This window comes from Lissotriton vulgaris, chromosome 8 (assembly GCF_964263255.1).
Source record: "Lissotriton vulgaris chromosome 8, aLisVul1.2, whole genome shotgun sequence".
In the NCBI taxonomy this organism is placed as follows: domain Eukaryota; kingdom Metazoa; phylum Chordata; class Amphibia; order Caudata; family Salamandridae; genus Lissotriton; species Lissotriton vulgaris.
The window spans coordinates 1485728682-1485751619 of NC_141696.1; the positions used below are offsets into that span (position 1 = coordinate 1485728682).

General features: G+C 48.6%; 1 protein-coding gene across 2 annotated transcripts in view; it reads left to right on the top strand.

The window, feature by feature from the left end:
• LOC147698962 (prolactin receptor-like) overlaps window positions 1-22938 on the top strand; it is a 405779-nt gene that overhangs the window by 280057 nt on the left and 102784 nt on the right. Inside the window, exon 3 of one of the 2 annotated variants that reach the window (XM_086935546.1) lies at window positions 3804-4007. In XM_086935546.1, coding sequence (XP_086791672.1) covers window positions 3804-4007 — 204 coding nt within the window. The remainder of the gene's footprint in view (window positions 1-3803; window positions 4008-22938) is intronic. The other variant, XM_086935544.1, reaches the window with a different exon arrangement.

The following is a 22938-nucleotide window of genomic DNA, read 5'->3' on the forward strand; positions in this document are numbered from 1 at the left end:
GGCTTTTGGTGGCCTAGAGCTTGCGTTCATGCGAGCATGCACGCGCACAGCCGCCATCTGTCTTTGATCACAATCACTTTCGCGGGCCGCGCGGCTGTGTCACTTTCACGGCCGCGAGGCCAATGCTTGTTAAAGTTTATTATCCCACAATTAGTTTTAATTGTGTCTTTTCAGGGCTTCTGTTTTGTAATGTAGCATGCACATTAGCAGCAGGGCTGCACTCATTATCTTTCATAATATTTTCTTCGTCCTTTTCTTATCTTGACCTGTCACGTCTTTCCCGTCAACTTCGTCTCCTCTCTTCTCCCTTCCTATGCCCTTCTGCCTCTCCGCTTGCATCGTCATGTTTGTTCTTCAGCTCCTTTCGCTCCTGCCACCATTCTTCCCTTCTCTGCCATTTATGCCCTCTGACACACTTTAACTCTCCTTTGCTTTCTCCCAGCCCTCTTTGCCTTCTTTTTGCTCTGTTCATCTTCCGCCTATCAGTTCTCGATTCTGCTCTCCCCTTCACTCTCCTTCCTCTCTCCTCCTCCTCCTCCTCACATAGCCCTTTGCCCTCCCTCTCTGCTTGCGTTTCTTCTTTCCTTGTACTCCTGATTGTCTTTGTAGAATGCAGCTAGGCAGGCACCCGCCTCAGTTTGTTATTTGGATCATAACATTATCACACAAGTGAAAAAACAAACTCCTATAACCGTGACAGTAATACTTTTATGTGATTCCACCCGCCCTTCTACAAGGTGTGATTTATTTATTATGTTATTATACACGTTGCAGGTACCACAACACGGTACAATGTACGAATAAGAACTATTGGTGGAAAATAAGCTTTTTCAGTCACAGCGCTTGACAAACTTTTAAAATTGTTATTTTCTTTCCTTGGTCTTTGTACTGTGAAAAACAGGGTTAGGCTCGCTGTCGTTTTGTGAAACAGGCTTCCAGCTTGCGCATCCCTATCACTATCACTCTTTTTGGGCACATGAAGTGTACTGTGGATGTGGGCGGTACACATGTGATCCTAATTCTTATATTGCGGGCTCTCCAAATTTATCATCCCAAGGCACTTGCCTGGTCGCCAACTCAACATGGAAACATTCTGTGCAACTCAGCAAGAACGAAGCTGAGGTGACGAGGCGGGGAAATATTTATGACGTGAAAATCATCAATGGTAACTTTAACTTTAATAGGATCTAATTAATAAAAGTAGACTTAAATTACATTTGAGCTTTTCTGCTTGTGCCACGTGGCAAAACTATTTACAACAAGGGGTGGTGAGGGACAGAGTCTCTGAATTAAGCAGAAAGCTCTCACCCAGTCAAGAGATCAGGGCTGGATCCAACACCGTTTTTTAGCTCACTGCACCATCCCAGTTTCAGAACCTGGCTGTATGCAAATTAGTCTGTTCCTGTCCCAGTGCATGATGGGAACAGGGCAAACCAAACTACAAAAGCCAATTCTTACACTGGGAAGGAAACAAGCTCCCGGGGACCGGTTTCTGGCATTACAGCCGTCTTCGGCCCGGTTTGCTTGAATCCTGATGGTGCAATGAGCAAGGGTCTCACATCTGAGAATACCCTTCCACGCTTAGGGTGGACAAAACTATTTACAACAAGGGGTGGTGAGGGACAGAGTCTCTGAATTAAGCAGAAAGCTCTCACCCAGTCAAGAGATCAGGGCTAGATCCAACACCGTTTTTTAGCTCACTGCACCATCCCAGTTTCAGAACCTGGCTGTATGCAAATTAGTCTGTTCCTGTCCCAGTGCATGATGGGAACAGGGCAAACCAAACTACAAAAGCCAATTCTTACACTGGGAAGGAAACAAGCTCCCGGGGACCGGTTTCTGGCATTACAGCCGTCTTCGGCCCGGTTTGCTTGAATCCTGATGGTGCAATGAGCAAGGGTCTCACATCTGAGAATACCCTTCCACGCTTAGGGTGGACAAAAATATTTACAACAAGGGGTGGTGAGGGACAGAGTCTCTGAATTAAGCAGAAAGCTCTCACCCAGTCAAGAGATCAGGGCTAGATCCAACACCGTTTTTTAGCTCACTGCACCATCCCAGTTTCAGAACCTGGCTGTATGCAAATTAGTCTGTTCCTGTCCCAGTGCATGATGGGAACAGGGCAAACCAAACTACAAAAGCCAATTCTTACACTGGGAAGGAAACAAGCTCCCGGGGACCGGTTTCTGGCATTACAGCCGTCTTCGGCCCGGTTTGCTTGAATCCTGATGGTGCAATGAGCAAGGGTCTCACATCTGAGGCAAAACTAGGCGCTTGGTGAATATTTTTAATCCAAATATGAACCCTAGCATTATGTTCAGATTCCATTCAAACTTTGCCCACTGACAGGTTGGCAGCCGGCGCCCCTGTGCTGCAGAAGAATAGCTCCCACTTAACGGAATCAGTGCGCTTTTCTTCATAGATACGGGTGAGATGTTCAGGACGGCGTTACAAACAAATGAGGTTTGATCTGAAATGCTTCATTTGGAAAGTGACATTTTAGGGACATTGGGGACACTTTTTCTTATCCAGAAGTATCTGTTTTACTTTTAACACATTGCTTTTAAAGTGTGCTTTTCCATAATGAATGCTATGCAAGCAGTTTCACTTTTTTTATTTGATTTCTCAAAGTTGGAAATGGGGGCAGCAAGTGAAGAGAGCATGAGAAGGCAGATGAAGAGAGAGAAAACAAGCATTGGCATAGCCAATAGGTCTCGCCTTTGGGCCCTTATAAGTGTTTAGCCACGCAACAGTTGATGTTATTGCACCAAGGATATTGTGCTGCATACCTAAATACTTATAAGGTCTCAAAAGCGAGACCAATTGGCTATGCCAATGCTTGTCTTAGTTCTGTAATGATTTCAAGCCAAACGAAAGAACCAAAGAACAGCCAACACGTGTTTCGCCCACATAGCTGGCACGCCAAGGGCCTTTTCAAGGCATAAGAACTAAATAATATGTCAAATGATTGCCCTTTAAGTATTCAAATTGTTTGACAAAGTGCAACAAGTGTGTCCTTGCAGTCCGATGCTGATAATAATACAGGCCATATGGCGAAACACGTGTCAGCTGTTCTTTGTTTCATTCATTTGGCTTGAAATAAATGCATAACTAAGAAAACCTATAGCAAATCTGGATATTGGGACATTTATTTCAGGATTTGAAGCATATACACTCTGCATTGCCTGTCTTTCCTACAAAGACTTGTCATATTCTGGTGGAGTTTGGAGGTGCAACTACCTGACAGGTTATTGTCTTGAAAAATTAATTAGGGTCCTGTCTGGTTATACGTGAACCCCAGGAGCTCACCCCTCCTATAACTTATTCACCATGTCAAAAATGTATGTCCTTTTCATGGCATTCCCGAAAAGACAGTTCTATTTGAGAGGGCGCTTAATTTAATGGCCACATCCCGATTTACTTAATCAAAAGGTTGTTTCTGATGGTGGAGCCAGGAGCTGCTCCACCATCATACACAGTTTTCCACCACCCTCTAAACATGGTGGCAGAGAGTAGAGGTTAGCCAACAGGATACCAGGAGTTTTTTGGTAGATGACCAGTTATCAACAACCCAAAAAGAGGCCAGTAGTGAAGTCACAAGTCCACAACAGATGTTCTTCCTCACTGCTGTGTGATTTCTTGGTTGCTCACTCTCCACATTGTGCATTTAATGATTTGCACCATGCACCAGTTGCTTGACGTAGCCTTTCGCTATGGTGATCAGAGACACTATCACATTGGGGCCAATTCATTTCCCTTCAGTGACTAACACCTACCATTTCTTTGTGTCCTTCTCCACCAAGTTTTGGCCAGCCGCATGAGTGCCCTGACTACACCACCGCCGGTGATGGGAGCTGCTTCTTCGATAGCCGGCACACAGAGGTGTGGGAGCCGTACTGCCTGAATGTGACGGCACACAGTCCATGTGGTTCTGCAACCTCGGAGGAGTTCTGCCTGGATGTGATTGACATTGGTGAGAATCTCAGTCGGCGTGCTTGTGGCAAAGGGTATGTTAAAATAACGCAGTAGTAAGAAGAGTGGGCTATTATAGTACCTTAATGTTATGCCTTGAGGGCCCTACACGTTTTAGGTTCGATGTAAAAATGCTGTAGCTCTCTTGCCAGCATCATGTTTTTCCAAAAATAGCATATACAATTACATATATGTAAAAGGACCCCCAGTCAACATGCTATCACCATTGGTCTGTTGAGATGTCACTCAAGTTCTGCTCACACCCACCACAACACAAAGTATAGCTCAACAGACCAGCCCAATCCATCCACTGGTGTGATAGCACTTTCCCCTTGCACATGTATACATACATCTAAAAAAAAAAAAAGAATTATATTTTTAAACTTGAATACTTCCAAGTGACTGCTAGTCCCTATGTATGGCAGGGTTTTATCAACTATTTCCATAACTCTGAAAACATTTATTGTAATTTGCAATATTGATTCCTCACTACAAACCAACTTTGGCATATGTATTTATCCTACAGAAAATGAGCACAATTCATTAGAGTAGCCAGAGCATGTATGTTAAAACCGAACCCCATTAGGTTTGTGATGACATTTCAAGCACTTGTATCTGACCGAAGAGCAACCTCTAGTAATGACTTATGGAACTGCAGCTTCAGGAAAGAAATTGAGGATTTTGTATCTGACAGGAGAGGGACCTCTAGTAGCAACTTGAGGAACTGAAGATTTATGAAAGAATTAAACTTTTGCATCTTTCTTAGAAGGGACACCCAGTAACCACTAGTGGTACAACTAGTACTGCAACTTAATTAAACAATGCTTTTGCATTTAACTGGAGACTTGAGAGAGGCTCTAACAATGACTTGTGGACTGCAGTTGCATGAAAGAATTTCCATGCTTTTGCATTTAACTCGAGAGGGACCTCTGGTATCCACATGCGGTAGCATTTTCCCAACAGTACATTTGAAGGCACTTTGACCACTGACTGCTAGAACCTATACATTCTAGTTCATTCACAAGTGTTCTACAATAATCAACACATTTCCTGAAAGTTACAATAACGATTCATCAGTATATACTAGCATTGTCCTATTTACGTATCCTAAAGAAAACAAGCACCATTTTTTAGAGTAGCAAAAGTGTGTATGTATATTTTCTGGTTGAAGCCACACCTCCTCAGCTTTGTGAAGGACATTTGAAGCAGTTGTATCTGACTTGAGAGGAACATTTAGTAACACTTTAGCTATTGCAGCTTTGTGACACACGTGTTAAGCAGTTTGTGACTGGAGGGTGACTTCTAGTAAAGGTTTGAATGGCTGCAACCTTTTTTAAGGACCCAAGCTGTTGCTTCAGCCTCGAGAAGGATATATAGTAATTACTTCAGATGCTGTAGCCGTCTGAAAGGCTTAACTGATTGACTTTGCGAATGCTTGTTTCAATGTTTTAGATTCTCTATGCAGTATTTGATCTAGAGCTCCTGCTACCACCTTACCTCAGCTGCTGCTAGTCAGTCATGTTCACTGCCTGCCTCTTACCGCAGTAATATAATACCCAGGGGCAGAGGGTGTCCTTGGTTCTGCCTTTGAAATGATGGATGCTATGGGTTCCATTTAATGATTCTTGATTAAAAAATAATATGCAATTAATTGTGCATACATAAAATCTATGAGGAAATACCGCAACACAATATATTTAAGATATATTTAATATAGTAAACCTGTAAAATACAGTCTAGAAAACAAACTATTGCAGCATTTCATATAAACACCTCTGGTCTTTGCCAAGCTCCATCATCAGGGATGCGGAGGAGATCGTCATCCTCAAACCAATTTTTGCCTCTCTAACCCAAAGCAAAAAGTTATTTCACTAAAAAGCATTCAACATCCACTCTAAAAAAAAGTCAGTGTTCTGCAGAAGTCTTTACTATGACTGTTAAACAGCCCAAAATATCAAAACAAACCACATTTCTAAGAACCGCATACATAATCAGGAAACAGCCAACCGAATAGTCAATCAAATGTAGTTATCCATAGAGACACCTTCTCTTTCTTTGCTACTCAGCTGCCAGTGAAGTCAATTTACTACCTGTTTACATTGTATTGTGATAAATTTAATTGAAAGCTGCTTTTTGCCTTTGTTCAATGCACATTATAGCAGTGCAAAGCTGAGGTTGTGAGGTTTTATTGTGGGCTTAATTTGTCTGTGTGGATGTATGTATCAAGCTATATATGTTGCAAGTTCCCATCCGGGCTCAATGACTGCTGAGGTTGGTCTGGAAAGCTGCACTGCAGGTGGTGTTCTGACCTAGGTAGGCTGCCATGCTCTCAGCATTGAAGGTCTCTTTGGTGGGTGCTGTGCTCATGCCACTGGCAAGGGGAATCATTCAACTTCCCAATGGCCCATCCACCTCAGGAATAGCAGCCATTTTGTATTTAGTGGGTGACGGCACAAGTAGCTCCTCTCCCAACTGGTGCGCTGTGTTTGTTACGCTGGCTCTGTGGTGAAGAGACAATTCGCACTGGTGCATGCTTCGCTCTGGCGTTCTATACCCCATTGAGCACAGAGCCTTGTGTCTATTTCCTCAGATGTTTCCCTTTTTCGGGGCTCCAGTCATACTTGTTTTTCCATCTCAGTGCACCTCAATCAAGAGGCAAGAACCATCTTCCAACAACCAAGATACTGCCACATGAAGCCTCTGATGAAGTAGCTTTATTGGCTCCCAGTTGCGCAGCGCTCCATGTTTAAAACAGGATGCATTATTTTCAATGCGATCCACAGCAATGGCCCCAAGCACTCATCCGCAAGGATCCAGAGATATTCCCCGAAACGTAATCTCAGATCTGTTCGAATTAATTTACTAGTGGTCTCGAGATTTAAGCGCAAAATGATGGGAGGAGGTGCTCCACATTAGGCTCGCAACTCTGGAACTCTCTGCCTATTGCAATCAGACAAGCAGCAACGTAGATGTGCTTTAGAAAGAGGCTGACAATTTGGCTGTTTACTCAAACCTGTAGCTAGGTGTATGTTTAAGATGACGGTCGGTTAACTAACTTAGCGCCAAGAGACCTTTTGGTGTTAGTGCGCACTCTATAAATTCCCCATAACATAACCTACTCCTTTTTAGGTTTTGCTTCGAGTTTTATTCCATTTGAATAATGAAAGCAATCCTTCATGTCAGCCACCAGGAGCGGCTCCTCCATTAGGATGGAGGAGCGTTGCCCCACTGTCCAAAATGCCCAAAATGTCAGGATGGAGCAGGGCCATTGCTGCTGAGTGGCAGCGGTGAGCTGTACACTTCAGTTAAAGGTGTGCATGACTTTTTAGCCGGTTGTCTTACGACCGCCAGCCAGGCTTGCGCATTTTAAACTTCTCTAACCACCTGGGTTCAGAAAGCACAGGCCTCCAATGCCCTTGAGAGCACCGAGAGGCCACTCCCTCCATTCTTGGTACTTCTCTAATGCTGGTTACCAGAATGAGAGTAGGGCTAAGACTGCTTGAGGGAGTTTGCTGGAGACCGGAGCGTGGAGGACACCGTGCAGCAGGCAAGGTTACATGTTTTTTTCTTTTTTTACACACACCACTCACCACCTCACGTTGTGCAGCAGGCAAGGTAAGTGTTTTTTTATTTGCACACATCATTCACCTGGCATGCATGCATGCCCCCCTCCCACTCTCCCTACATGCTAGCCGTCGCTGTTGGCCGTACAGTCGATGATGCCCCACTAAGTATTGCAGTCAAGCACACCCTAATAGTATGATGGTTTCCAGTAGCAACAAGGGTATGCTGATGAGTCACCATCTTCAGGTAAGGAAGAGGACATATAGGATACTTTCTCCCAAGATTTGAAAGAGGATACTAAAGGATGAAAGATTGTCACCTGTCAGGGAACTCGCAAAAACAATAAGCATTTGCAATCCAATCAGTCCCGCTTTTGGGCAAATCACTAAAGTGTATTGACTGACTGACAGGGTTCATTCATTCATCCTCTTGAGGATGGATTAACATTTCAGTGGCCAAATAAATGAGTTAATCATGGGATGTTGCTAAACCAATCAAAGATCTGACCCCTATGACTCAAACAGGAGATCTATGTTACACCGGGATACGTAGGACACTGAACTCTTCAGTGTATGCAGCAGTTTTTAGCAAGTGGGGTTTTTATGGCTTGAATCTGTTTGCATCATGGCTGAACGCTACCAACTGGTTTAATCAGTTGGAAACCACACTCTTAAGGTAGCAGAAGCTAAGGCTTTATAGTCCTGACCCCTTGATATACCTCCGTAAAGAAGCTGTTGTCCAGAGAGTTTCATTTTTGGTTTGTGTTTCTGTATCATTAGAGAAGTAATTTACCTTGGGTTGACATTCCTAAGCCCGGCCAAGTTGTTTTGGGGGACATTTTAAAAAATGGCAGATGTGTTGTAATGATGATGTAATATTTCAGGAACCATGAGACCTATATTCTTCATTTTGGTGTCAGAACATAGGTTTCGAGGGTCAAGTAGTGTCATAGAGACAGAAAATATCTCCTCAGAGCAACCATTCCATAATTTTCCAAAATGGCTGTTCGACAATGATGTTATTTAGCCATCATATTGGTAATTTATTTTGTGGAACAATTATTTTATTCGTTTTCACAATATCAAAACATGGCGTATGCCCACACCCACTGACCGGCAACGAGTTTACATACATATGAGAGAGACACAGCTATTTGCCTACAACCCGGAGGCCAGCAGCAAATTTCTAAATACCAGCGGCATGTGTATCACATTTTGTACCAGTTGAATGTAAGCTGCCTTATTTATGCCATGGACTGTACAACATAAAGGGACAAAAGAAAGAGAACCCAGGATGGCAAAGAGGGGGAAACCCAATAACCAGGAAATAAGAACCCCCACCCACAACCCACCCCTCCCCACCACCCATGTCTCCTCTGCACCAAAGGTGATCCCATATCATCCCACAATGTTAACTACAGATAAGGTCTTAAGCACACCCCACCTTTATGTGTCCGTATCCTGGGTAGTGGAAGTGAGGCGTAGGATCCTCAGGGACCTGGGGCAAGTCACCTCCCTGAATTCCATACTTAACAGTGTAATAAATGGTGCCCATAGTTCCATGTATGCTTCAGCTTTATTGTCCACCATCATGGACAAGCGCTCCCTCGCGAGCACAGTCTACAGCCTCCTCAACCATGCAGTGCGATCCAAAACCATTGTGGAGCCCCAGTGAGCAAGTAGTTCTAAACTTGCAGCGTCAAGAGCTAAGGCTATCTGCCTTCCTCTAAAGGAGCGCAGGGAAAAGGTCAGGGGATTGGGGAGACCTAGCAGAGTATAGGCCAGGAAGCGCAGTATATCTGTATTAAAGGCTCAATTTATGTCCTAAAGAATCCCCAGAATCTAACCAATTTAGGGCAATGCCATAGTGAATGTACCAGTGACCCCGTCTGCCCACACCCACGCCAGCATGTGACTGGGTGGTCTTTATTCCAATAGTTCAATCTGGCCTGTGTTATGTACCAAAAAGAGGCCAAATTGTATGCTGTGTCCGTGCCCAGCATATCATGCTCAGTATGATGGATTCTATAATGCATGTCTTGCCATTCTTTGTCTGAGAGTGTTCTGCCTAGTTCCCCCTCCCACCTCAGCTGCCCTTTGGATTTTGTGCAAGTGGCTTCTGTTGAGAGTAGAGCGTAAAGTTCTGGTATGATGCGTTTGTCATTGTTTTTAATGATGAGTCACCTTTTCGAAGTGCGTCATTTGACAGGAAGCTCCTGGTCTCATATCCATGGAAGTATCCCAATGACGTGCTTGATTGTATGTGAAGAGATCAGATGCCGGGATTGGGTAGTCTTGCTGAAGGTGATCGAAGTGAATGATCCCATTCTGATCAAATAGAGAGCCTACCCTCTTGCATCCCTTCTCATGCCATCACTCAAATGGTTCTGACTTACATCCAGGTGGGAAGTCGGGGTTGTCTACTAACGGGGTAATCTGGGAGGGGAATGTGGTAAAACCATGGCATATCGCTGTTGCATCCCAAACTTTTAAAGTAGTGGCCTTTAGCGGGGAGGAATAGAGTCCCCACACTCTGTGTTTATGAGAAACCCAGATCTCTTGCAATATGTTCACCCCTGTGATAGATTGGTCCATGAACGACCAATGCTTCTCTGAGAGGGGGCGGTTCCACTTCAAGATAAAGTGTAGTTGGGACGCTTGACAGTATCTCATCACCACCGGAACCCCCATTCCTCCCCCTGCTTTAGGCTTAGAGATCTGATGTTAGCTAACTCGTGGATGCTCCCCCCCTCAATCCATGTGAATCGTTTCATAGCTAGTTGTAAGTTACGTAGGGTGGCCGAGGTTGGGGAGAGGGGTATAGTTTGAAAGACATAGAGCATACGTGGCATGATCGTCATCTTTACTACAGCAATACATCCTGCCCAGGAGAGGCATGTCCGGGACCATGTGGCTAGAGTTTTAGTGGTTTCTTCCAAAAGTGGGCTTTTGTTGGCCACTAGCGTTTTCTCTGGAGTACGCACCAGCGAGATACCTAGGTATGATATATGGTCACCGGCCCAGATAAATGTTAATTGAGTAGTCAATGCCGTCACTGTTTCAGGGGCGGTTGAGAGATTTAGGATTTGTGACTTAGCAAGGTTTACCTTGAACCGGGACACTCCACTAAAACAACTGAATTCATCCACTAGGGCCAACAGCGAGGTCACGGAATTAGCCAAAGATAGGACCACATCGTCCACATACATGCTTATGGTATGCGTATCTGCCCCAGCTGAACCCCGCGATTGATGGGTCGTCTCTGATTCTTTGTGCCATCGGCTCCATATTTAGGGCGAATAGCAACGGGGAGAGGGGGCAACCTTGCCTTGTTCCTCTGTATATGGGGAAAGGCCCGGAAGAGTATCCATTGACTCTGATAGAGACCCTGGGTGTGTTTAAGGATGCATCTTGTCCAGCCGAGAACCTCTACCCAAGGCCGAATCGGTGGAGCGTAGCAAATAGAAACGGTCAGTGGACCCTGTCGAAGGTTGTTTCTGCGTCAACCGAGTAAGAGAGCTTCCTTTCGAGAGCGGGGGATGAGATCTGTGAGGTGTATGAGTTGTTTGGTGTTATCCTCGCATTGCCTCGATGGTATGAACCCAGCTTGGTCCGGATCAATTAGCCCTACCATGTATGGACTAATGCAAGCAGCCAGTATTCTCGTGAATATTTTTGCGTCAACGTTGAGCAACGAGATAAGGCGATAAGAGGCACAATCCAAAGGGTCGTTAGTGGGTTTTAAAATGACCGAGATGGAAGCTTCAGAGAGGAACTCAGGCAAACAACCCTTATCAATGAATGAGTTAAAAAGTCTTGTCAGCAAAGAAGCTCAAATCTGACGGAACGTCTTGTAAAATAGTGGGGTAACGCCATCTGGGCCTGGGGACTTGGGACATTTTCAAGCGGGTGTGAGACTGTGCCTTTGGGGCCCCGTATTTTACCTGGTAATCCAGAGCGCCATGTCCGATATCCTCCTGAGTCCACGCAAATCCCAGGGGAGTACAAAGTCCCTAGAACACCATCTGAAAGGATAACCCCGCCTCCCTGTCGTGTGTCCCTACAGGAACCAACCACGCGACAGGAGTCGGCGGAAGTGGGAAGAACTGACCCCGGAAGTAGTAACCCAGCGGCCTTTAAGACAGCCTTAAGAGAGGAAGAAGAGGGCGTATTTGCAGGAGACGGAGAGGACGTGCAAGGGAGCCAGAGCTTAGAAGAGAAGGAGGACGTGCGAGACAAGAGGACGAAACCGACGGACGAGACGGTGAAGAGCAGTGGAGCGAGGAGGGGTGGAGCCCAACGGAGGAGGCTGGAGAGCGGCCGCAACTCAGGAGAATTGAGGCAGAGTTGGTGAGTCACTGAGAGAGAGAGGGAGAGAGAGACAGCGGGGGCAGGGGATGTGGGTGGTGAGAGAATACTGGGGTGGGATAGGAGAGGGTGTGGGTGTACAGCATGTCATACACACAACCCTGAATTGCATTATCCCTCACTTCCCCTCAATAAGCACTGTAGTTCCCCTGCCATAGCCCTACTCGCCCTATACCTTCTTTTTTGTCAGTTCACGCATCGCTCAACAAACGGCTTGAGCATTCACCACTGACACAGAATTTATGCAGAAGGCGCAGTAAGGCATATTCTGCTCTATCTAGGTCTAGGCGGCACAAGAGTAGACATTCCTTTTCCAATTCCCTCCAGTTGCGAGGAGCACCTGTGCCTTTGTGTATTGATTCTAATTCTGCTACTGCCACCTCTTTCTGATTCCTCTGCTCTTTACAAAGCTTTTTTCACCCTCTGAGATCGCTATTAGTTTGCTGGGTATATCTAATTTTAATGCTTCCCATACAGAGTCGAGGCATACCTCCTCGCAATCATTGATGGTGAGATAATCTGTAATCGCCGTGTGAATTGCTTTTACTGTCGGGTCTGATTGGAACATGGTATCTCGGAGTCACCAACGCGATGTGCACAGTTAACAAGGACCAAGATTCAGTGATAGCGTAATTGGAGCATGATCAGAAAAAGTGCGTGGTTCGATTGTCGCATCAGCTACGCATCCTTTTAAGGTATCTGTAATTAGAAAATGATCTGTGCGGGCAGAGGATTTATGGGCAGCTTAAAAGAAAATGTAATCCTTAGTGAAAGGGTGTGTCTGTCTCCATATGTCGTTAAGGGAGCCGTTCTCAAGCCAATGAAGCCCAGTCTGTGAAAAAGCCCCAGCTTGTGTAATACGTTGCACAGAACGGTCTAAGTCTGTATTCATTACAAGATTCAAGTCTTCATCTATCACCACAGCTCGATCAGGAGAGGCTTGAATCTTTTTAAGGCAGTTGATCAGTAAGTGTTCTTGATATTCATTTGGTGTGTAAATAGACACCACCGTAAACTGCATTGCTTGGTCTCTGTCTTTCCGGAGGGGTAGTGAGTAGGATCTTTGCCCTGTCGCCCCTGGTGTGCCTGCTACCCACATACAGCCTCAATTGGTACAGAGGAGAAAGAAGTGAGAGAAGTCAGAAAGATACCCATAGTAAAAATAAAGGCTACAACAGATAAAACAACAAGTGACCAATGTCCATCAAATTCAGTGAGTCGGGGTGAGAAGTGGACACCCATAGGATGTCCTTTCCAGCGAAGAGTCTCCTGTCAATACAAGGAGATGTCCATAGGGCGAGCGAAGGGTGAATCATCTTTAGTGTCTTCAGACCTCCAGCCCCTCTGCCACCGCTGCATTCACACAGGCCCCTCCCCACACCCTCAAATCAGGACGTCTCCAAAAGAGCAGATTCTGCAGAGAGGGCCTGTAGCACTTCATGCTTTTCTTTGGAGATGGTGGCCGGGTCGGGTCTTGCTCCACGGCGATTGCTTGTCACCTTCTGCCACGTTGGTTGCTGCCGTTTGCGAGAAGAAGACTGTTCTTCATTGCTCTCCTGTATAGTGATGTGTAAAAGGGTGCAGGCCTCTTTGAGTAATCTAATCTGGTGGAGTGTTCCTTATCGGAAAATTATGTGAAAGGGGTGACCCCATGCCTCTAGGGTATGTTGGCTTTCCTTAACTGTTCTGTGACAGGGCAGAAGTCTTTACAGTTTTGTAAAGTTATCCTGGAAGAAAGTCAGGGAGTGACCCTTAAACTGAACTGGATGCAAATCTGTGGCTTTTCTATGTATGTCCTCTTTAGTTTGGAAATCACGCACACATACCAGTGTTCGAGGCATGTGGGCTGCTGAATTCATATCTGTGCATAGATCGCCGCCTAGTGTTGGGTCCGGATGATTGCACATTGTTGTCCTGGAAGAGTCTTCGAAGTATCACGAGATAGGTGGCTCCTCCCCTGGACTACAGTGCGCATGGGCATCGCCTCCATCCCCAGATTGTTTTTTTCCGCCATTGGGTTCGGATGTGTGTCGGTTCCCTCTGTCGGAACCGATAGTTGTTAACTCACTTAACTCGAGACCAAAAGGTCTTTAGGCTTGGCGCCGGTATCGTTTTCGTTCGGGTTTACTGTTTTCTCCAGCTCCGAACTCTCGCTGCCCTTCCGCGTGCTCTCGGCGCGGACGGGCCCACTCGACGCTACAGCCATGGAACGGACTCCGTTTAAACGGTGCCCGGTCTGCAACGCGAAGTACTCGCACCTCGACGTGCACCCAGTGTGCAACACCTGTCTGTCGCCGGACCACAACGAGGCCAGGTGCATGGCCTGATCGAAGTTCCGGTGCAAAAAGACACTCAAGATTCGTCGGGCTGCGAGACTCCAGGCCAAACTGTCTGCGCCCCCGCCGGACGACATCTTCGAGGAAGACGTCAGAGACGACGATGTCCAGCAGGTTTCGGACTCTGGCCCTGCGTCCGAGGGGGAGGCCTACGACGCAGGGGACGAGGAGTTTGACAAAGCCGACGACGAGGTAGGGGACGACGATACGGCCTTTGCCACTGTGGGGGATAGCTCTGAGGACGAGCACCCCCGGACTGACTCAGGGGTCGAACCCCTGCCTACGGCCCAGGTCGAGGGATCGCCTTCGGGCCTTACCCAAGACCCTATTACAAGTCCAGCAGCCTCGCCTACGAGCCCGGCCACGGACATTTTGGAGGTGCCACTCACTTTTTCGAAACCGAAAGTGAAGCCTTCGAGTTCAACAGCTCCGGCTTCGAAACCGAAAGTGAAAGCCGTACAGAAGACTCTGGAGGCGTCAAGACCTAAGAAATCCAAAATGGCCGACATGGTCAGTCCAGCCAAGATGGCCGACCCGAAGGCATCTGGGTCGGTGCCGAAAGCAAAGTCGTCCGACGCGGCTGCGTCGGCGCCGAAGATGGTCGCGGTCGACGACCCGAAGAAGGCTTCAAAGAAGCGTCAAGGCGATCCCAAGGCTCAAGCTTCCCCGGCCCCGGCCGCCGGAGCCAAGGAGGGTGCCGCGTCGACTCCGAAGACACTGCCTCTCGCCGACACAACTCCAAAATCAGGGAAATCAAGCGATACGGTCGCTCCCTCTCCAGCCCTCTCGAAGAAGGTCCAGGAGTCCCTGCAGCGGATTCGGAAGGTCGCGGAGCTTCCCGACCCTGAAGCTGGCGGGTCGAAGCCCGCGCAGAAGCCGTCAAAGGCACAAGAGCCTATCCGCTTCACCCTGCCGCCGAAGTCGACGCCGAAGGCCTTCGTTCCAAAGCAGGTGGCTGGGGTGCCCTCGAAGGAGGTGTCGACGCCGAAAGCGTCTCCGGTGGTGGCTAAACCTCGGCTCCAACCACTCGCGGAGGAAGAACGTCGTGAAGTCATCATAGACGCCAATACTGGGAAACTGTCCCTCCTCAAGAGGAAAATCACCACGGAGCCGGTGCTAGAACACTTTCGCATTCCTCTAAAAAACAAAAGGGACTCTGCGGGTGCTTCTGCGCCTCCGGCGCCGGCATCCCCAAGTGACCTGCCGCGTTCCCCATCTCGCTCTACCGCGGGGGATGACGACGAGGAAGAGGTCGAGTACAACTATCCGGCGTACTCGGATCCGGAGGAGAAACATGTACCTTGGTCTGCCGGAGGCGACCCCGAGGACCCGCAGTCGGGTCAGGAACCACATCTCTTTGCGCCAAAAACTTCGCCAACGGAGGGCTCTGCTGCCTTCAACGCGCTAATCGAGAGAGCTGCAGCCAACCACGATGTAGAGCTGCACTCCGACCCTGTGGATGTAGACTTTTTGTTTGACACTTTCTCTGTGGCCGAAAAGTCAATCAAAACTCTGCCAATGCTTAAGGGAGTGCTCAAGCACGCGCAGGAGGTCTTCAAGGAGCCCACTCGGGCACGTGTTATCAATCCACGCATTGATAAAAAATATAAGGCAGCGCCCTCGGATCCAACATATATCAAGGGACACTTGCCACTAGACTCTTTGGTCGTTTCCAAAGCTCGCAAGAGGGCGAACTCACAGACAACTGGTGACGCTCCTCCCCCAGACAAAGAGTCGAAAATATTTGAGGCCTCAGGGAAGCGGATTGCTGCACAGGCAGCTAACATTTGGCGCATCTCGAACACTCAGGCCCTACTCGCACGCTACGATAGGGCTCATTATGACACCCTAGAGGCACTACTGCAACACTTGCCTGACCAGTACAAGGAGGCAGGGGAGATGTTAATTCAAGAGGGAAAGCTCATCACAAATGCTTCCATTAAATGTGCGCTAGATGTGGCTGATACGGCCTCCAGGGCGATCAACACTAGTGTGTTGCTCAGAAGGCATGCATGGCTTAGGATTTCAGGGTTTAAACCTGATATACAAACGACCATCCTGAACCAGACGGTTAATCCTGACCATTTGTTCGGCCCTGAGGTGGATGCGACGCTTGAGAAAATGAAAAAAGACACAGACACAGCTAAGTCTATGGGGGCCCTTCAATCTCAGCAGTTTCGGGGTGGCTCCTTTCGCCGCTCCAATACCAGAGGCACCTCCAGGGGTCAGGCATCGCAATCCACTCAGTACTACAAAGGCAATGCCCAAACCTCATACACCAACAAGGGTCGAGGTGGCTACAGAGGCAATAACATCAAAGGCAGGGGACGTGGAAACAACAGCTCCAGGTCCACCGCCGCCAACAAGCAGTGACGCCTTGTCACTGCCCCCCGACCACACAACACCAGTCGGGGGGAGACTCCAGCAGTTCCTGCCCGCGTGGAGATCCATCACCACGGACAGGTGGGTCAAGTCTCTTATCCAGTACGGCTACTGTCTGGAACTTACCTCCACTCCACCGAACATACCTCCAAGAAGCCGTCCTATGTCCGGCGAGCACTTGCTCTTGTTGCAGCAGGAAGTTCAGGTCATGCTGCAAAAAGGCGCAATAGAGCTCGTCCCACTGCAGGAAAGGGGTACAGGAGTTTACTCTCTGTACTTTCTGATCCCCAAAAAGGACGGTTCCCTGCGGCCCATTCTGGACCTCAGGCCCCTCAACTGGTACATTCTCTCGGAGCATTTCCATATGCTCACGCTGCAGCAGGTGCTCCCTCTGCTTCAACAGGGGGACTTCCTGGCTACGTTGGATCTGAAAGACGCTTACTTTCACATCCCCCTGCATCCTTCCCACAGGAAGTATCTCAGATTCACGATCCAGAATCAGCACTACCAGTTCAGGGTTCTGCCGTTCGGAGTCACCACCGCGCCAAGGGTCTTTACAAAGTGCCTGGCGACGGTGGCGGCGCATCTGCGACGCCAGAACGTCCACGTCTACCCTTACCTGGACGACTGGCTCATTCAAGCAAAAACAGAACAACAGTGCGCCGACCACGTGTCCCGCACCATTCATCTCCTGCACGATCTGGGATTCTCTCTGAACTACCCGAAACCCCATCTCCAGCCCGCCCATGTACGACAGTATCTGGGCGCGACAATAAACACTCTGGCAGCCACTGCGCAGCCAAATTCAGTGAGAATCGCCAGTATCCAAGCGCTGATCCAACGATTCAGACCTCAACACTCGCTTCCAGCGAAGGTGTTCATGCAGTTGATAGGCATGATGGCCTCCTGCATCTCCATTGTCCCGCACGCGAGGCTACATATGCGTCCGCTTCAGGAGTGCCTGGCACGTCAGTGGACTCAGGCTCATGGGCAACTGACAGACCTAGTGTTGGTGAGCGGTCGGGCATACAGCTCTCTGCATTGGTGGAATCCACAAAACCTTTGCAAGGGCCGACCATTCCAAGAGCCGGTGCCACAGATTATCCTGACGACGGACGCTTCTCTCCAGGGATGGGGAGCGCATGTACTCCACTACACAGTGCAGGGACTATGGACACTACAGCAAAGGAAGATGCACATCAATGTGTTGGAACTGATGGCAATCTTCATGGCCTTAAAGGCGTTCAAAGTACATCTGTGCAACAAGGTCGTGTTGATCCGGACGGACAACATGACAGCCATGTACTACATTCAGAAGCAGGGAGGCACACACTCTCCGCAGCTGTCTCATCTGTCTCAGAGCATGTGGAAGTTGGCCATTCAGAGGAACATCTTCCTCATGGCGGAGCATCTCCCGGGCAAGGACAACCAGATGGCGGACCTGCTCAGCAGGCACAGCCATCAAATGCACGAGTGGGAGATACATCCATCAGTACTCCAACCGTACTTCCAAAGGTGGGGTCATCCAGAGATAGACCTGTTCGCCACAAAGGAGAACGCAAAATGCCAAAGCTTCGCCGCCAGATTCCCACACCCGCAATCACAGGGCAATGCGATGTGGATGAACTGGTCAGGCAGATTTGCGTACGCTTTTCCCCCAGCACCTCTGATACCGCTGGTGGCACGCAAGCTCAGGCAGCACTCGATGACTCTCATCCTGGTTGCTCCGACGTGGGCTCGCCAACCATGGTACACCACGTTTCTAGAACAGTCCGTGGTGCCGCATCAAAGGCTTCATCTCACTCCCAGCCTTCTGACGCAGAGCCATGGCGACATTCAGCACCCAGATCCGCAACAGCTCAACCTGGCGATCTGGCTCCTGAAGTCCTAGAGTTTGGCTACCTCAATCTTCCCCCCGATTGCATGAACATCATTCGGGAGGCAAGGAAGCCCACTACTAGAGCTTGTTATGCGGCTAAATGGAAGAGGTTTGTCGTTTACTGTGTTCACCACAATATTGACCCGCTAGATGCTTCCATTCAAAACATCATTTGTTACCTGTTCCACCTGTATCAATGCAATTTGGCGTACTCTTCCATCCGCATTCATCTGTCTGCTATGGCAGCATACCTTCAAAACAGGCAACACCTGTCACTTTTTAGGGTTCCTGCTATCAAGGCTTTTCTGGAAGGACTCAAAAGAGTCATTCCGCCAAGGACCCCTCCAGCTCCAGAGTGGAACCTCAATGTGGTTCTTACTAGACTGATGGGTCCTCCCTTCGAGCCACTGCACTCTTGTGAGCTACAGTTTCTGACTTGGAAGGTTGCTTTCTTAGTAGCAATTACATCGCTACGGAGGGTTAGCGAGCTGCAGGCGCTCACCATCCAAGAACCCTTCTTCCAAGTACATGCTAACAGGGTTGTGCTCCGCACTAACCCTAAATTCTTACCCAAGGTTGTCTCTCAATTCCATATGAATCAGACAATTGAGTTGCCGGTGTTTTTCCAAAACCCTGAGACGCTGGCGGAGCGGATGCTCCACACCCTTGATGTTAAGAGAGCCTTGATGTACTATGTAGACAGGACCAAAGATTTCCGCAAAACAAAGCAGCTTTTTGTTGCTTTTGCCACACACCACAAGGGAAACGCTATCTCCAAAGCTGGGATCGCTAGGTGGATCGTGAAATGCATTCAGATCTGTTACGCTAAAGCTAAGCGCACTCTCACTATCCCACCGAGGGCCCATTCCACCAGGAAGTTGGGGGCCTCTATGGCTTTCCTAGGTAACATTCCCTTAGAAGATATCTGTAGAGCAGCCACATGGTCTACCACACATACTTTCACTAAACACTACTGTGTAGACGTGCATTCCAAACAGCAAGCAGCTGTTGGTCAGGCTGTTCTCAAAACACTTTTTCAGACTGCTGCAGCTGGCACGGGCGGCCGCCGTTAATGGAGGGACTGCTATGTATTCTATGCACAGATATGAATTCAGCAGCCCACATGCCTCGAACTGCAAATGCTACTTACCAGTATGCATCTGTTCTTGGCATGTAGGGCTGCTGACCTTCATATCGCCCACCCTCCTCCCCGGCGCCTGTAGCAGCTGCAGTATTCATTCATATGTATATTTATATGCTCATCGCATGGTCATCACTCACATACTTCACTCCATCTCTGCCAATGGCTAAAAACAATCTGGGGATGGAGGCGATGCCCATGCGCACTGTAGTCCAGGGGAGGAGCCACCTATCTCGTGATACTTCGAAGACTCTTCCAGGACAACAATGTGCAATCATCCGGACCCAACACTAGGCGGCGATCTATGCACAGATATGAATGTCAGCAGCCCTACATGCCAAGAACAGATGCATACTGGTAAGTAGCATTTGCAATATCTGCCGGGGGTCCCTCTCCTGATTTGTCAGGTCCCACTCTATGGACCCGGTCCAACTGCAATCTGGAGTCTTCTGCGAGGCCCAGAACATGTCGGAAGAGGTCCGTGACATAGTCCCTCAGGTTGGAACCTTCCACTTTGGATGGCACACCTCTGATTCCAATATTATTTCTCCTGGATTGATTCTCCAAACCCTCATTGTGCGCCTGGAGATCAAGCTGTTGCTCTTTGAGCCTAAGGACTTCTTGTTGCAGCCAGGTGATCTCTTCCTCCTGGCTGGATTCCCTGTTCTCTAGCTCGGCCACTCTCTCATCCACCTCGTCTATGTCTCGTCACACCTTCCATATTTCTGTTGCGATTTCCGTCTTCATCGCCGGAAGGTCTGCGCAAGGAGGAGGATAATGTTTCCAGGAATTACTTGCTTACTGGGCCCTCCCCATCTTCAGTGTCTGACTTAGTGTCCACCCCTATACTTGTGCTTTTATCTTCCACACTGGATCTGATTGACTTGCCAAACATTCCTTTAAGGGACCTCTCTTTCTTTGTTCTGCTCCCTGCCATGTTGTCGTGGGTTAGCGTGGTAGTTACCGCCGGTCAGCCCACTAGCTTACGCCCTGTGTCGCAGTCTGCAGGTGGCCACTGCACCAGGTCCTCGATCTCAGTCTACAGGGTCTCTGGGGGAGGGCACCCATTGGGCAGTCTCAGCACACATGTGGATTATTAGTTCCCAGATAGTAAGTGCCTGCCCTGTGGCTGAAGTTATCCAGGCACTCCACAAGGGTATTTAATTCGGACCACCGCTCCTTGGCTACTATTAGCACAGGGCCTGTAGAGTTTTATCCTCCACCACTGACGCAGCTATACTGTATTCCCCTCTGTAGCAGTGATCAAGCCGCGGTCAGTAGAGAAGAGCTTGGGAAGGAGCGCACCAGGCCGTGGGCGCTCCAGCGATGACACTCAAGGCCCTCCGACCAGTCCCACAGCACGAGGGCTGCTAGGTGTGCACCAGGCCTTGCCGAGCCTATGCCCACCACGTTATTTTCTGCTTGTGCCCCAGGGAGCAGAGTGGGTCCGCTGCAGCCATCCTCTATGCCACCTTCGTACTTGCTATATCGGCGCAGTCCGGCCGGTGATTCCCCCTGTGACCCCAGGGCCCTCTATCTGCAGGGGTCTATTCTCCCGACTCCCTGGCCAGGTATCTCACACTCTTTGCTGCTAGCTGGGCTCTCCTTGCTGCGGGTGTGGACCAGAGGGAGGGGGGAGGAACCTCTTCTCCAGGCCTCCGCTCCCTCGAGGGTCACCACTCACCTTGGCACTGCGTGGTTGTCGGCAGGGGCCTGGCCTCATCCTGGTAGGCAGCACGCACCAAAGACATCCCCCGGGGCTCCGCCGTCGGGGCTGCCGCCCACCCCCCTCTGCAGTTTACAGATGCGAAATGGGGCCCGTCTTCGATCCCTCAAGCCCCCAGGCCGGAGGCCCGACCCAGAGCTCCACTGCTGCGCACTCCTTGCCGAGAGCTCCAGACACCGGGAGAGGCCCATTGCTCTCAATCGCAGTTCTTGTTGGTTTTTTTTTGCCCTGGATGTGGCAGATCAGAGATGGGAGGGAGGGGCCTTGCCCTCCATGAACCAGGGTCTGCTCCATAACCCCCGCTAGGGTGCACCACTAGCCGCCGCGAGCGTGCCGCCCTCGGCTCTGGGGTGACGCCGTTCCCCATAGGCCGCCGCCGAGCTCCGTGGTTGTCCATGCCGCTCGGCCCACATAGTGCCGCAGAAGTCCACACCCTCTGCACAAGCCTTCACTTGTGCCTCCGGACCTCCACAGCTCACACTCCCTCCCCGGGGGCCTCGGAAGGGAACCTGCGGGCTCATTTCAGTACTCTTGTTGGCGGCGCGACCGGAAAGCACGTCCTAGCCGCCCTCCATCTTTACCACGCCCCTTGGTAATTTATTTTAATGTTGTTTTGTTTTGAGTTTCCAGTTGATTCAAATTTGTTGACCTTAGCGAAGCAGGTGGTAGCAGATGATCTTTACCTCCTGGCAGTGTTGCTAACTACCAAATCTGAGGACTCCTTCCACAAAGAAAAATGTGTTATACGCCAAACTAATCTGAAAGAAAACCTAACATCAACTGCGGCTGGACAGAAGAGAGTTCAAGATGCTTCAGAAATACGGCAAGACAAAGTTCACAAAAGATGGAAACTGATGGGCGCAGAGTATCAAATATTTTCTCATTGTAAAAAATGTTACAAGTCGTAAACAATGGAAAAAATCCTGGGAAATAAATCCTCAAATAATAGCAGAAACCAGTGAATCTAGCAAGAATCAGAGTCTTCTGAGAAAGTGAAAAAATACCAAAGCCGATGCCCATCCAATTAGGAGATCGATGGCTCCCCCTTGTCCACCTGCAACACCTGACCAGAAAGCAGAGGATCTTCAATGTGTCATCTGTTAATTAGCCAGAACAAGGTCCAAAGAGATTGACAAAAGAACAAAGTACAGAGTATATGAGTCTCAAAGGGGCAAAGATGTTTTTATCTGCAGCTAGTTTCTCCAAGCTGAGGTTTTTAGCCAAGTAGCTGATCTAAACAGCGAGGGGAATGTGTTTATTTTGCACCAGATTTGTATGCCCACCCGAACTGCATGCATGCATACATTCGAAAATATGAATGTACAATGAGCTCCCAGCAGCAACATAACTGGCAGCCTTCAATTAAGTTTGCACTCTTTGAAAAAGCAAATGCCGTTTTCAGCCCACTTTTGAGTGCTGGTTACATCTTCACATTCAGTGAGATCAGAGAAATAATGCTTAACATGATGAAACTGTATTTATTCATAATAAAATTAAATAATCTAGATTGGACTACGAAAGCTCCACTCCATGCAGTCTTCCTAAATAGAAACTGGGCCCGCTAAGTGCCT